This window comes from Denticeps clupeoides, chromosome 13 (assembly GCF_900700375.1).
Source record: "Denticeps clupeoides chromosome 13, fDenClu1.1, whole genome shotgun sequence".
Taxonomy (NCBI): domain Eukaryota; kingdom Metazoa; phylum Chordata; class Actinopteri; order Clupeiformes; family Denticipitidae; genus Denticeps; species Denticeps clupeoides.
The window spans coordinates 14,979,860-14,992,791 of record NC_041719.1 but is presented as its reverse complement, the minus strand read 5'-3'; the positions used below and the strand labels follow the sequence as shown (position 1 = coordinate 14,992,791).

At 45.6% G+C, this 12,932-nt stretch overlaps 1 protein-coding gene across 1 annotated transcript in view; it reads right to left on the bottom strand.

Moving 5' to 3' along the window:
- The window catches only part of fnbp1l (formin binding protein 1-like), a 32,377-nt gene extending 19,835 nt beyond the window's left edge, over positions 1-12,542 (bottom strand). Inside the window, exon 1 of the mRNA XM_029000802.1 lies at positions 12,257-12,542. Coding sequence (XP_028856635.1) covers positions 12,257-12,280 — 24 coding nt within the window. The 5' untranslated portion in view covers positions 12,281-12,542. The remainder of the gene's footprint in view (positions 1-12,256) is intronic.
- Positions 12,543-12,932: the final 390 nt, after the last annotated feature.

The window sequence follows — 12,932 nt, the reverse complement described above, 5'->3', positions numbered from 1 at the left end:
ATCCCTTTCCTAGAATGTCTAAAAGACTTTCAAGATGTTATTTCTTTTTTTTCTATAACATGAGGGTGCGGTACAGGAAAAGAGAAGAAAACAACTCACAATCGAGTGTCGCCTGTTTATCCAATCAGGCCTGCCAAACGAATTCAATCATTGAGGCTGTGAGGAACTCTGGACAGGAAGAAGCTAAAGGGCCTGCGGAGGCCTGCAGAAACAATGAGTCCATGGTGCTGCGGTGTTCCGGGCAGTGGCATGGTCCCTGCTCACAGCAGGGTTCCAGAGGCTGGGGAATCAATGGCTGCCTGAGACCTCCGGGAGACTCACGAGATAAAAACAGTGGTCACGTGGGCTCACACCATTCACCTCCTCCACCGCAGCAACCTCCTGGTCCAAGGCCACGCATGCATACAAAACGCAACAGAACTCGCACACTATAACAGAAAACAATCTTCTCTTCAAGTAATTGCAGCATGTAGCTTGCGCTAAAGCTCCTACTATTAGCAGCTACCTGTATTGGAAAGACAATGTTGGCCAAATACTATTTACAGGAGTAATTGCATAAAGGCAACAAAGTACAGAGACTACCTAACTTGCCCTATTCGAGAAAGATTTTTTTAAAAATATGAACTCGGTGCTTCAGATATGCTAGCTATTCCACTAGCAATGCTGTCATTTACTGAGACAAAACGTCACAAATCAAGGCCAGCATTCTTAAGAACAGCACTGTGCTTCACATCACAAAGGCTAAATATTTTATGTACAAAAAGGAAACATTGATGAAGAGAAAATGTGCTCGTGTAATTTGTGACCCATTAGGGTCAATGGGATTTAAAACAGAGTCATTACGATTGTGAGGAGTTGTTCTGAAGGGCTCCGTGTGGAGAGGGTCCGAACAAAGGCTTCTTGTGATGGGAAGAGTGCAGAGTCCATATACTGTCAAGCTCAGGCAGTGAACAAAGACAAACTGTGATAGAGGGCTGGAGGGGACTCGAGGAAGTCCACCAGGGACCATCAACTTCCTCTCGTCTCCTCAGAAGACCAGCCAGTGCAGCCTTTCATTCAATAAGCCTTGGGTCACAAACTTGCACGCTGGACAGAAATGCCAGTTACAACACAGGTCAACAAAATCACATTAGTTCCATCATATTTATGCACGAGTGGCGATAAATGTAATCAGCTGATGCTTTAAAAAAAAAAAAAAAAAAAATTTTTTAGCACAGCTACACGAGAAATGACTTGACAGAAAGACTTGCGTTTTTTCCTTCAAAGTACAGGTAGATAGCACAATAGATAATGCAGTGTCGCAATTAGTCAGGAAAAAAGTGAGATGCCGTAAGCCAATACCGTAATTTGAAGGATCGCACCATTTACAAATCATCCCAAATACCAAAAAACGGCGTAATGTTGCGAGCAAACCCTCCCAGCAGAACAAACCTATCACGGCGGACCAACAGGAGGATTATTATTCACCGCAGTGATGCTTCTCCCGTTTCCTCCGTCTGCCACAGGGACCGATTAAACCGGATTTTTTTAATAGTATTGAACCAGAAGTGTTTGAGTTTTATATAACTTACGTGGATTTTCTCTGTGTGCGTGAATTCACCAATAAATCTGGCACCGCGTTAACATACTAGCAGTGGGGGTGCTCCAGTATTATTCTTTTTATTTTATTTTTTTTTTCTCCTTTTGAGGAGATGTACGAATTAGGGCAGAACAATTTATTGAATTTTATCCAAAATCACAATTGATTTACAATTTTGCAGGTTTAGACTCCATCGGTTAATGTCACGGTATGCGCCGGACATGTTGTATTGGCTGGGGACAGTCAGTGAGCGTTGGGGATGCGGGCAGAAGAGAGGCAGCTGCAGCGACGCCATGGTGGGGTGAACGGGACCATGGTGTCGATAGATGGCGCCGCTCCGATGTACGCGGGGAAGGGGGGGGGGTCTGACAGGTGTCAGGACAGTTAATCATGTTGCCTGTTCACCAATCAGATGTGTCCCAAGTTGATGTGTCCCTAATGTGGTCTATGTACATTTACATTTACAGCATTTATCAGACGCCCTTATCCAGAGCGACTTACAATCAGTAGTTACAGGGACAGTCTCCCTGGAGCAACTTAGGGTTAAGTGTCTTGCTCAGGGACACAATGGTAGTAAGAAAGATTTGAACCTGGGTCTCCTGGTTCATAGGCGAGTGTGTTACCCACTAGGCTACTACCACCCTGCTATGTAGTGCCTTGCAGTACCAGCAACCACAGGGAATGTACTTGCTCCGCAGGCTGAGGAAACTTTGTGTAATGCCAGGATCCGTCTACACTATTCAACTATTTTGTGGTGGCTGACAAACTTCCAGCATCCAAGTCAGACACAATAAACAAGTCTTTTACTGAATGACATCATTAAAATTAGCGATGTGGCGTCTGGTGCTCCAACTGCCCGGTGAGAAGTGGAACAATAGTGCAGCCTGATCACTGCCGAGGTGTGATAATGAGCAACCTCACATCAGCAGTCTGGTTTGGGGCCATTTATGAATGTCCCAAACTTCTAATGGCCTCAAACCTTCAGGCACTGTTGGGACTTCAGTGATGTGTTCCAAAGTCCTGCCATTTTAACAGCACTCTTGGTCTTCAGCCTCCAGAGACCAGGCAAAGAGTAAAGTGCTGACCTCCGCACCATGTGGACTGGAACCGGTGAGCTCATCATTGTCCCATGGCCAGACAATGACATTCAGCAGGGTATGACACTCTGAAGAGTCCACTAGAGAAACCCTACAGGCAGCATGAAAAGCTGTCAGATGTACTGCTCCATATGCATCTCAGCTAATAGAACATACGAAAAAACCTCTAGTTTTGGCTAGCATGGTCAGAAAGAGAAAGAAAAAGCAAAGAGAAAAATGAGGTAGTATTGTGCACAATAGTATTCTGGAAAATGAAACCAAAATGCTTGAATATTTGTACTTTTTGGAGACATTTCAAACACGGTTACCTCTCACAAATGTAAAATTTCAATGAAATCCAATGCAAAATGATCATAACCCTGACACTCAAAGTTCAGTTTATACATGTTGTATTGAATAGTGAATCAGGCTTAATTGAAATATTAATACAACGGACCACATCACACTTGTTCATCAAACACTTGTAGAGAAGTGTCCATTTATTACCAAAAACTGATGTACGGACTGTACTGCGGGATACATGCCAGTGGATATCTAACGAATCAATTTCTGGCAAAGTTTGCAGATCTCTTTTTAGGTTCAAAAGAAGTGGAGGCGATTTTATCGCCTGGTGAGGTTTGCGGACTCATCTTTAGGCAGCCATGCTAGCTTAAACTTGCACTGTTGTACACCCAGTTAAATTACACGAGACAAGGAACGCTTGCTTTCTCAATGCGCGTTTATGTTGTACTCAATTCCAGCTCACACATCCTCAACACATGACAGGCATGAAAAAAAGACTTTTCCTAAAACAGCTTTAAGCCTTACACATTCATTTAAATGGAAACTGTGACACATGCCTCCGCATTGGCGTTTTTTTAGGGTTTGATGGTTATCACAAAATGACCATTACCTGCGGGCCTATATATACAAAGGCATTGTGTACACAGACATCCACCAGAACGTTTCCAATTACAAGGCAACCTGGCCGATGCAGCAGGCCAGGGTGTGTCATCTGAGTAACAATCACATGGGAACCGAAGTCCCCTGCCTGGAGCTCTGCGCCTTGCCGGGCTCTTTCACTCGGTATCCTGTGACCTGTCCGCGGTTGCTCTTTTGACAAAACTACAATACACACTAGCGGTCAACATGCTGGCCTCGCTATGGTAGTCAAGCAAAAACCATGATATTAAAGATACGGACATTAAATCAGTAGTACGTTTACAACAGTATGGATATTAACAGTGCCACTTTTGCCATGCACAGCTAGGGGTGGTAGTGGCCTAGTGGGTTAGACACTCGCCTATGAACCAGAAGACCCGGGTTCAAATCCCACTTACTACCTTTGTGTCCCTGAGCAAGACACTTAACCCTAAATTGCTCCAGGGGGGGACTGTCCCTGTAACTACTGATTGTAAGTCGCTCTGGATAAGGGCGTCTGATAAAAGCTGTAAATGTAAATGTAATGTAAACTACTGACTGTAAGTCGCTCTGGATAAGGGCGTCTGGTAAATGCTGTAAATGTCTGATAGTTGATCCCCCGTTGCAGTCATTAGCTTAGCTTTCTCAAATAAATGTCTGATAGCTTCACGCGGCAACATGCCAAGCGCACCTACAGCCCCTGAAACCATGAGCATTCACCATGCCACAACACGCTTATGATGCTGCGGGAGAGCCTTCACGCCCACGGTTGATGGAGATGTGGAAAAAAAAAAAAAAAAAAAGATAAAGTAAGATTATCTCTTATTAACTCTTTACTCTTAGCTGAAAGCTACATTAGCGGTCTTAAAGCTAACATTACAGCAGCGGCTCTGGCTAATAATAGAACAATAATGTTAAATGTTGTCAGACCTGCCATTCTGCAAGGTATGTTCTATATTCGGTATTGTTCTAATCCTAATTATACTATTGTTTTTACTGTTCTAAAACATTCACATTATTTTACCAAGTTTGTAAATTGCATAGCGCATTTTCCTTTGCTATCGGTGTACCACGGCAACCCTGTGCCATATCGAACTCTAGGTAGAGGATGCTTTGCGAGCGTTCTGCCAGAGGAAGCTGTGACCCGCCGCTTACTCACAGCCCGGTGACAAAGTGAGCGCAGCACAATTAAGGAGCAGATTGGCTGATTAACCTCCACCACGCCGGCCACCGCCAACATCCCGACACCACTGCGGAAGAATGCTACGGATGAGGATGACTGTCGCTGTAAGAGCGCTGCAGCTGCTGAAAAAGAGACATACGTTATCAATTCAGCATCAGCACGGCGGCTGCTGAGGGAACAAGCTTCCTTCCCAACATCTCCTTTCACTTAAGTCATGGAGGGCATACAAGAACAAAGGAAGAGGAGGATGTAGGAACTATCCATTTAGGAACACCTTCTCCAGCTTGTTTTCAGCTGGTTTTCATTCGCAGATGTGGTCCTTTTGCACCACTGACACCAGATTGATCCACAAAACACAAAGGTCAGAGGTCCCAGAAGGCACTGCTGTCTGGACTGGAAAGCAGTAAAACCGGGTTTGCTGAGAACCATCCTTCAAAAAAAAAAAAAAAAAAAGTCATGATACATAATCTTTGGGTCACAATCAAGCTGACTTTTTTAAGCAGAGGAACACTGGGATCTTGGCACATATGCTCAGCGCCTAGGGTGAAGCCAAAGAACCAAGAGGGGTTAGCAAATCTGGCATGTCCTTGTGTCGCTTGGCTCTAGTCCTAGCTGCTGGCCATCCCAGGATCCAGACATAATTTACAACGCACAACAACTTATATGGAACGTTAAATGCCTCCCGGCATCCTGAGCCAGCCCTTCTCATCTTCGGCATGACACGGTAATTTCTATGCACGCTGGACTTGAGGATTTAATAAGGGCCCCAGTGATCGGTTTTAAGGATTAATTTGGACAAAGTTTTGGACTTTGGACATGTTTTCATTTATTCAGCATTTCAGCCCTCCTGAACTCTACAACTATTCAGTAAAATTATATGCTCTGTGAATTTGAACTAAATTACTGTGGCCTCTCAGACGAAAATTTTTGGACTGTCCTTCAAATGCTGTATACTTGATCTTTTACCATCTTTGCAGGATGTGTGAAATGACCACAATATTTTACAAAATCACACTTACTGCGGTACATACAAATCATAGGTGGTCAATAATTGAAAACCTTTTTTTTTTTTATGCACAGAGCCCTAAAAATGAAATATTAGATGCTCAATTTGCTAAATCAGTAGGCCGAAGAATTGCTGCAAATTTTACCTTCTGTACAGCTTTGATGGAAACTGTTATAAATTACATTACATAGATTAATATTAATTCCTGTGTAAACAAAATACAGGTATGTGAAGGTAAATAATGCCACTGTACAAAATAATCTTATTTTAATTTACATAAAATGCCCAACAACTATTAATAACAGGTCCGACTGCACATTTACGTAATAAGATCTGTAATAACAGAAATAACATATTTGAATGATCAATGATAACAATGTTGCAGTCTCAGTCAGAGCTGGATTTTTGCAGATGACTTCAACGACCTTTGGTATTTTAATGTAAAGGATAATCCGCACCGGCTAACTGATGCTCGTCTCAGTCTTATTCCTTCTGTAAGAGGTAATTTTACAAAATGATGTATTTTCCTGCAAGAGTTCAGGAGAACGAATTGCTATAAGCCTAGGGATGGACCGATCCATCTGCCTCAGTTGCGATACCTATATCTGGTGCTTGCTTATTGGCCAATCCCAAGTGCTGATCTAATACTACTGTTTAATGAATGAATTGTCCTACTGTGTGGAGTAGATGTTTAAGAAAACCTCAGCTGAACATTAGCAGCATGTTAGTTACAACTGGTTTTCATTATATGACCGCCCGGCGCACCCCTCCTCCAGGCTACCCTATGCTGGTTGATACGTGAGGTACGCGCAGATGAGGCAGCACTTATCAGGACACAGCATTGCAGCCGCAGCAAGAAGGGGACAGGATCCTTTGAGGAGCACTTGGCGACCGTATCGATGGCCGCTGTGATTTACAGACGTCTGGTACCCTACAGGAAGGCGTTGCTGTTTGGCGTGTGCGTGTTCTGTTTTTGTCATTTGTAATTAAGCTTCAGTGGGTTGCTCCGCCAGAAGAGATTCATTGTGCGTGAGGCGGGGGATTCGAGGCGGGAGGATGAGGCGGCTCCTACATTCTGCATCCCTCCCCCGCCATGCTTCCTGTTCTGATTTAACCCCTCTGTGGAGGAGCAGTTGGGCTACATCCGGCCCAATCCTATTCCCCTTCCCCCAACCATTCCAGTGAAGGTGACTTTGGCCTGAAAAGAAGAGCTTATTAACATTTTCTTTGGGCCGAGACTGGGCGGTGGAGAGGCACGCAACATTCAGTTTGGCGTTGAACATCAGTAAATTATAATGAGAAATACAGGATAATCGCGACAATAAACAGATCCATGCATTGCATGCATACCTTTCATACCCGACATTCCCGCCCTAATCAGGACGGCCTCACCAGGCCTCCAGGTGGGAGGAGAGTGAAGGCAAAAATTCCCACTCAACACTGCTCTTAAACGAATGGATATAGCTTGCGTCCACCTTCAACAACTAAACAATGCTTCTGGGTGAGGACATGTAGGACACCAGACCGGCTGGTAACTGCACAGCACGACGCTGCCCGGGAAACAAAACAACAATTCACTGCTAACGCGTTAGTATGCCGGTCACTAAAACAGCCTCTTTCACACGGCACTTCACTCGCGAGAAAACCATACTTATTTATAAAACGGCAATCCAACGTCCAAACTGTATTTTAACGTTTGGGAGGTGAACGTGCATGACGAACCCACACCCCCACCTTTGGGTAAACAAGCCCAAACTATTAGTCGAGCTGCAAGACGCCCTGTAAAAAGGAACAATGAACTCTGTTACCCCTCTTTACGGTCCCGGCCAAACTCCCAGAGAGTCCACACTAAAGCCGAATTCATTTTCCACGCTGGGGGAACCACGGGTGCCAAAGGCTCTGTTTCTTCAAGAAATTATTTAAGAAATGAATGTGAAAATGTTACTGCTGAGACAACATTGCACTGATGTATCTTAATCAACTTAATAGGCTTGCGTTTAACATATTAAAAGGCAGGGTGCTCTGACCCCTTCTCCTTGGCTCTGATGCTTCGTTATTTAGACCATGACACTGAATACATCCTGGACTTCTCCATCCCTACAACCGTAGGACTTATCATTATATCATATCCAACCCTGCACTGACACCATTTGCAGGCTCACTCTACCCTGGAAGGGGGTCCCTCTCTGTATCACTCCTTCCCAAGGTTTCTTCCTCTCTTTTTTTTCTCTCTCCTAGAGTTTTTTTTGTGTGGAGTTTTTCCTTGTGTGCACAAGGGTCAAGTGTGGGGGGTGTCAACTGTCGGGCCTGTCAAAGCCCATTGAGACATACTGTATGTGATTTTGGGCTATATAAGAAATAAATGTTGTTGTTATTTTTGGCTATATTTCTGTATGTGGTCAAGGTAAAAAACGTGAATACATGCATGGAGGAACTCCGTTTGGAGGGTGGGGGGTGTATTTTGTTCCGGGGCTATTAAAGGGGATCAATAATGGGTGACTTCTAGGCATAGACCAAGCATAACTTCGTTGTAATATACTGATGCCTCAATTTAAAAATATTGCAAACCAACAACTTACACAGTCCCGGTGAGAGCGGTGACTAACAGAATCACAGCTACAATCACCAGGTAACGACACCACAAGAGTCCATACAACACCACAGACCATATTAAGCAGCTTTTTTTCCGCCATCAACAATCTACAAGCATTTCCATAAACAGGTGGTAGCATCCTAGTGGGTAGCACACTCACCTATAAACCAGAAGACCACAAAGTCACAGGTTCGAACCCCACTTACTACCATCGTGTCCCTGAGAAAGACACTTAACCTTAAATTGCTCCAGGGGGGGACTGTCCCTGTAACTACTGATTGTAAGTCACTCTGGATAAGGGCGTCTGGTAAATGCTGTAAATGTAAAGTTCTGTAAAGTGCTACAAAGGTACTCTACGTGAAAATATGTGGACTGGCAAATTTCCTAACCAATGTACAATGACGACAACTGGGGAAACGTGACCTATACACAAGATGTTAAGGTTAGTTCAAGAGGGTACCTACTTATATTTACCCACAACAAATACAGGACAAGGAAAGGTAACCTGCGAGATTACAAAGTAGGTTAAATACCAGCTCTGGGAGAAATGAATCTAGAGTCTAGACTTTTGTTTTCCACGTATGGCCAGGGTGAGCAGGAAGTGCGCAGCTGCTGGCTTTTTCATGATGGGGACAGAGCCAACAGGCAGAAACCGCAACGCCGTGATTGTGCAGGAACCTTCCCTTTGTGCTGCAGCACTCACAGACAGACGTCATTTTCGTTACGGAACGATCGCAGAGGAGGTTTTTCTGCGCTGAGACATAAAAGGGCCCTTGAAGCAGGTGTAAACACAGAACTGGATTTGGAGAGAATGATGGCTGCTGGCTCACTGCAAACATTATGGGAAATGTCTAAAAGTATTACTCAAAGCAGTCTGCACCATACAGGAAAAACCCTCCAAAAAAACAACATTAAAACAGGCTCAGTTCCCTCCCCAGCAGCCCCATGTCTCTGCAGCCCCGGGGGTTACAGGTGAATTCCAGTCGGGCCAGGTACCGGGAAGGCCTGGGAGGCAACATACAGTACATAAAGGAAGCCGTTCTGAGAGTAGAGCTGGGGTTCTGTTACCGGTAGTGTTAAACTAATATCAGTATCTTTAATGATTTTAAAGTGCATATTAGTCTGTCATTTTGATGATCGTGAACTGTTGGAAAGCTTTATAATTGATTTTTGCCTGATCAGAGAAATGGCTTGATCCGGGTCTACACAGACATATGAGAGTTGATTGGCGATTTTAGAGAGGTTGATTTTTTGGGTAGATTTTTAAACACTGTATTTATGTACATTTTTTGGAATATAACTTGTCTTCCATGCCACCCTCACCGCTCGGCCGTCCTGCATTACAAAGTCACTGCACGCCAAGTTCATATTCAGACAGGAAGCGATCCTTTTATATAAATATGTTCTAAAACAACTGGAAGCATAATGGTGGGACTAACACTCCATATTGTTGCCCTTATCTCCAGGCTACCAGGCTAAACAAATGACCTCAAAAGAACAAGTGGACAATACGATGCTGGACACACGCATCGGGTCAACAAACAGGTCTGGTAAAAAAAAAAAAAAAATTAAATCAGCCATTGTTTTTTTTTTGTCCCCTCCTCGGCCTGCGCCAACAGTGACAAAGTCCTGAGGCTGATAAGCTTCTTTTGTCCTGTTATAACCCAACATGCAAGCAGGATGGGGGGCGGGTTCGTCAAAAACACGAGCCGAGCCAAGTGGCAGGGCCCCGCTGCCAAGCCCGGCCCGGAGGATTAGAGTTACTCAACGGTCTTCGGCCAAGCTGAAGCTGTAAGAGGGCGGGACGATCCGGGGTTCCAGGCGCTCCCCGAAAACCGGACAAGCCGCACATTTCCACCTCTCTTTCCGGGGAAAGGCTGCGTCGGTTTTTTAAAACTTCGCCCTCGGTGCACGGCAGAGATAAATTATTACAGAGGCGGCGTCTGGCGTGAGGCGCGTACAGTCATGCCTGCGCTCCACAACAGGTTCAACAGGTCTGGTCTTGGCCGAATCAAAGCCGCACCGCTTCCCCGTAACTCTGCGCACGCCGCAGCCGGGAACAGGGCGGGGCTGCGGCACCGAGCGCCAATAATTATTAGGGGCGCGTATCACGATAAATGGTTCACGATACGATTAGAAATCGCACAGATCTACAGATCACTGACACTATAACAACAGAGCAGATATACAAGATGCAATCTGGGTGGATCACATTACATTAATAATTCAGCCAGAACAACATAAGTCGGAACTGAATTTTAACTTCATTTACCAAACACGTTAAATAAAATGGATAAGACCGAAAAGAAGATATTTAAGTTGTCTAAGGCTGGTGTGGCGCTTGAAGAGGACTGAGCCAAAACCACATTTTTGTACACGGCCGATAATAATTGCTGTTGTGGCAAGGTACACGCAGCGCGTGCAAAAGGGTTAAAGCGCACCGAGTGACGCTGGGAGGACAAGTGCCGCCGTTTTGACGTCCTCGCTTTAGTTCTGACTGGACCAAACAATGGTCCCCATGCCCGGAGAACCAAAGCCTTCTGCTGACCCAGCCCTGCCTCAGCATCCACTTCTCGTGCACAGCCAGCTTCCTGGCCACAGCCCTCGGTGCTTCAGGTTTTAACGTACGGTAACATCGCAGAGACGCGCAGAAGCGCACCAGATAGGACAGAGGGCGCGGACCGACCCTAAATATCGATACTGTTCACGCAAAGTCGGTGTCAGTATTGGATCGACACGAGCACAATATTTTCACTCGTCCGTTTCGGTAGCAGGTTCCAAATGAAAGTAACCGTGCTGGTAGGAATACTGCCCTCCGCACATCAACGCGACTCAGTGGCGACCCCAGTGCCAACCCTGCTTCGAAACGTTCCGGTTTTTACCGTATTGGGAGAGTATCGCCGATACCATCCTGAATTTTGCTATGGCACGTCCCTTCAAATCGGTGACAGCGCTCATTAATGAGCTCATGAGCATCCAATCCGTACGTACTGTTCGTCATGACAGAGTTTTATCTTATTGCCTTGGATTTTGATGGGGTTGCCAGATGGGGTTGCCACAGGCAACCAGACAATTAGGCAGATAATCCCATAATTCCGGACGAATAAAGCAAGCAGGGCTGGATTTTGAACTAAAACTCTTCATCATCCCTTCTCGCTCTGTGTCCATGCAACAATCAACGTTCGGACTTCGTAAAGGACTTTTTTTTTGCCGGGAAATGCCACGCACGGACTGACTCGGGGTGCGGGGGGGGGGGGGGGTGGCAGCAGCACGAAGCCCGAACAAACTGGACGGATACGACCCCCCACCCGCAACAGCGGGTTCAAATCCACGCACACGCGTGGGCATCCACGCATTTACAGCAGCGCCGGGACGGGCCAACACCCCTCCGGCAGGAACTCGCTCTTTGTCCCTGACAGCTGAGCGTCAGCGTCAAGCCGCCACCGTAACCGGGTCCCGGCCCCCGAAATACACCAGGTTACACACAACAAGTAGACAAATACACATTTTTAAAAAAAAATCAACCCGCCTCCGGTTCGCGTGGATTTCGGTCGTTTGCGAGACGCAACGACACGGCGAGTTGAAAAGTAGCGAGACGCGGAACCCACTTCACGACCGGAGCCGAATCTTTTTTACTCGCCGTCCGGGAATCGACTCGGGAATCACTAGATCACTTCAACAAAAAAAATTCAAATGTAAAAACCACACAACCAAAACACATATATGTATAATAAAAAAAAGAGTTAATAAACGGTGAAAATGCATTTCTATCCGGAAGTGGCCGGGGTGGAGGTGCCGCCTGGTAACAATGCTGACAAGCCGGCGCACCTACGCCGAAAGGCGCCAACAAAGGACCCGGGCGGCGGGCGGCGGGCGGCGGGCGAGGCGGGTCTCTTACCCAGAGGTCCGTTCCCCAGCTCATGGCTAGATCCTCTCCGGACGAAAGTTGCAGCGGGCGGCGAAGGCTGGCTCGACTGGCCTCTTCAGCGCTCCGTCCGGATCCAGGGAGGAACCTGCCCGCCCGCCTGATCCAGCGCTCGCACGGGAACTTGGGATCTTGGAGGACACAGGAAAAGGGGAGGTTCAGGTTCCTCCACTGGAAGTCGCCGAGCGCTGGTTCAAAACACGTCCAATCTCCCAGACGGTGTCATTAGACGGCGACATTGCGCGTCTAGAGAAAGAGACAACAATGTTGATCTCGACCTGTACACTTCTGCTGCTCGGAGGAGTTCTTCTAGATTTCAGCTTTTTTTTTTTTTTTTTTTTTAACAATTTTTACTTTTAAATAGTCACTAGTGTAACTGTTAGGAAAATTATACCTGAAATAATATTTGAAAATGATTACAATGAAGCATTAATATCTCACATAAACGCGTATACATCACACAGAAGTACGCATCTTAGTGTTTTAGTGGAAATATGCGAAGTTTATTTGGAAAACAAAATGCAGCACATAAATGTATGCGAGTGAACTGTGAGAAGAATAAGAAGGAATAATGAAGAAGAAGCTCTCGTGTAAGAAACTTGAGGATAAAAAGAAACACAAAATACATAGTAGTAATGCTAATCTATAA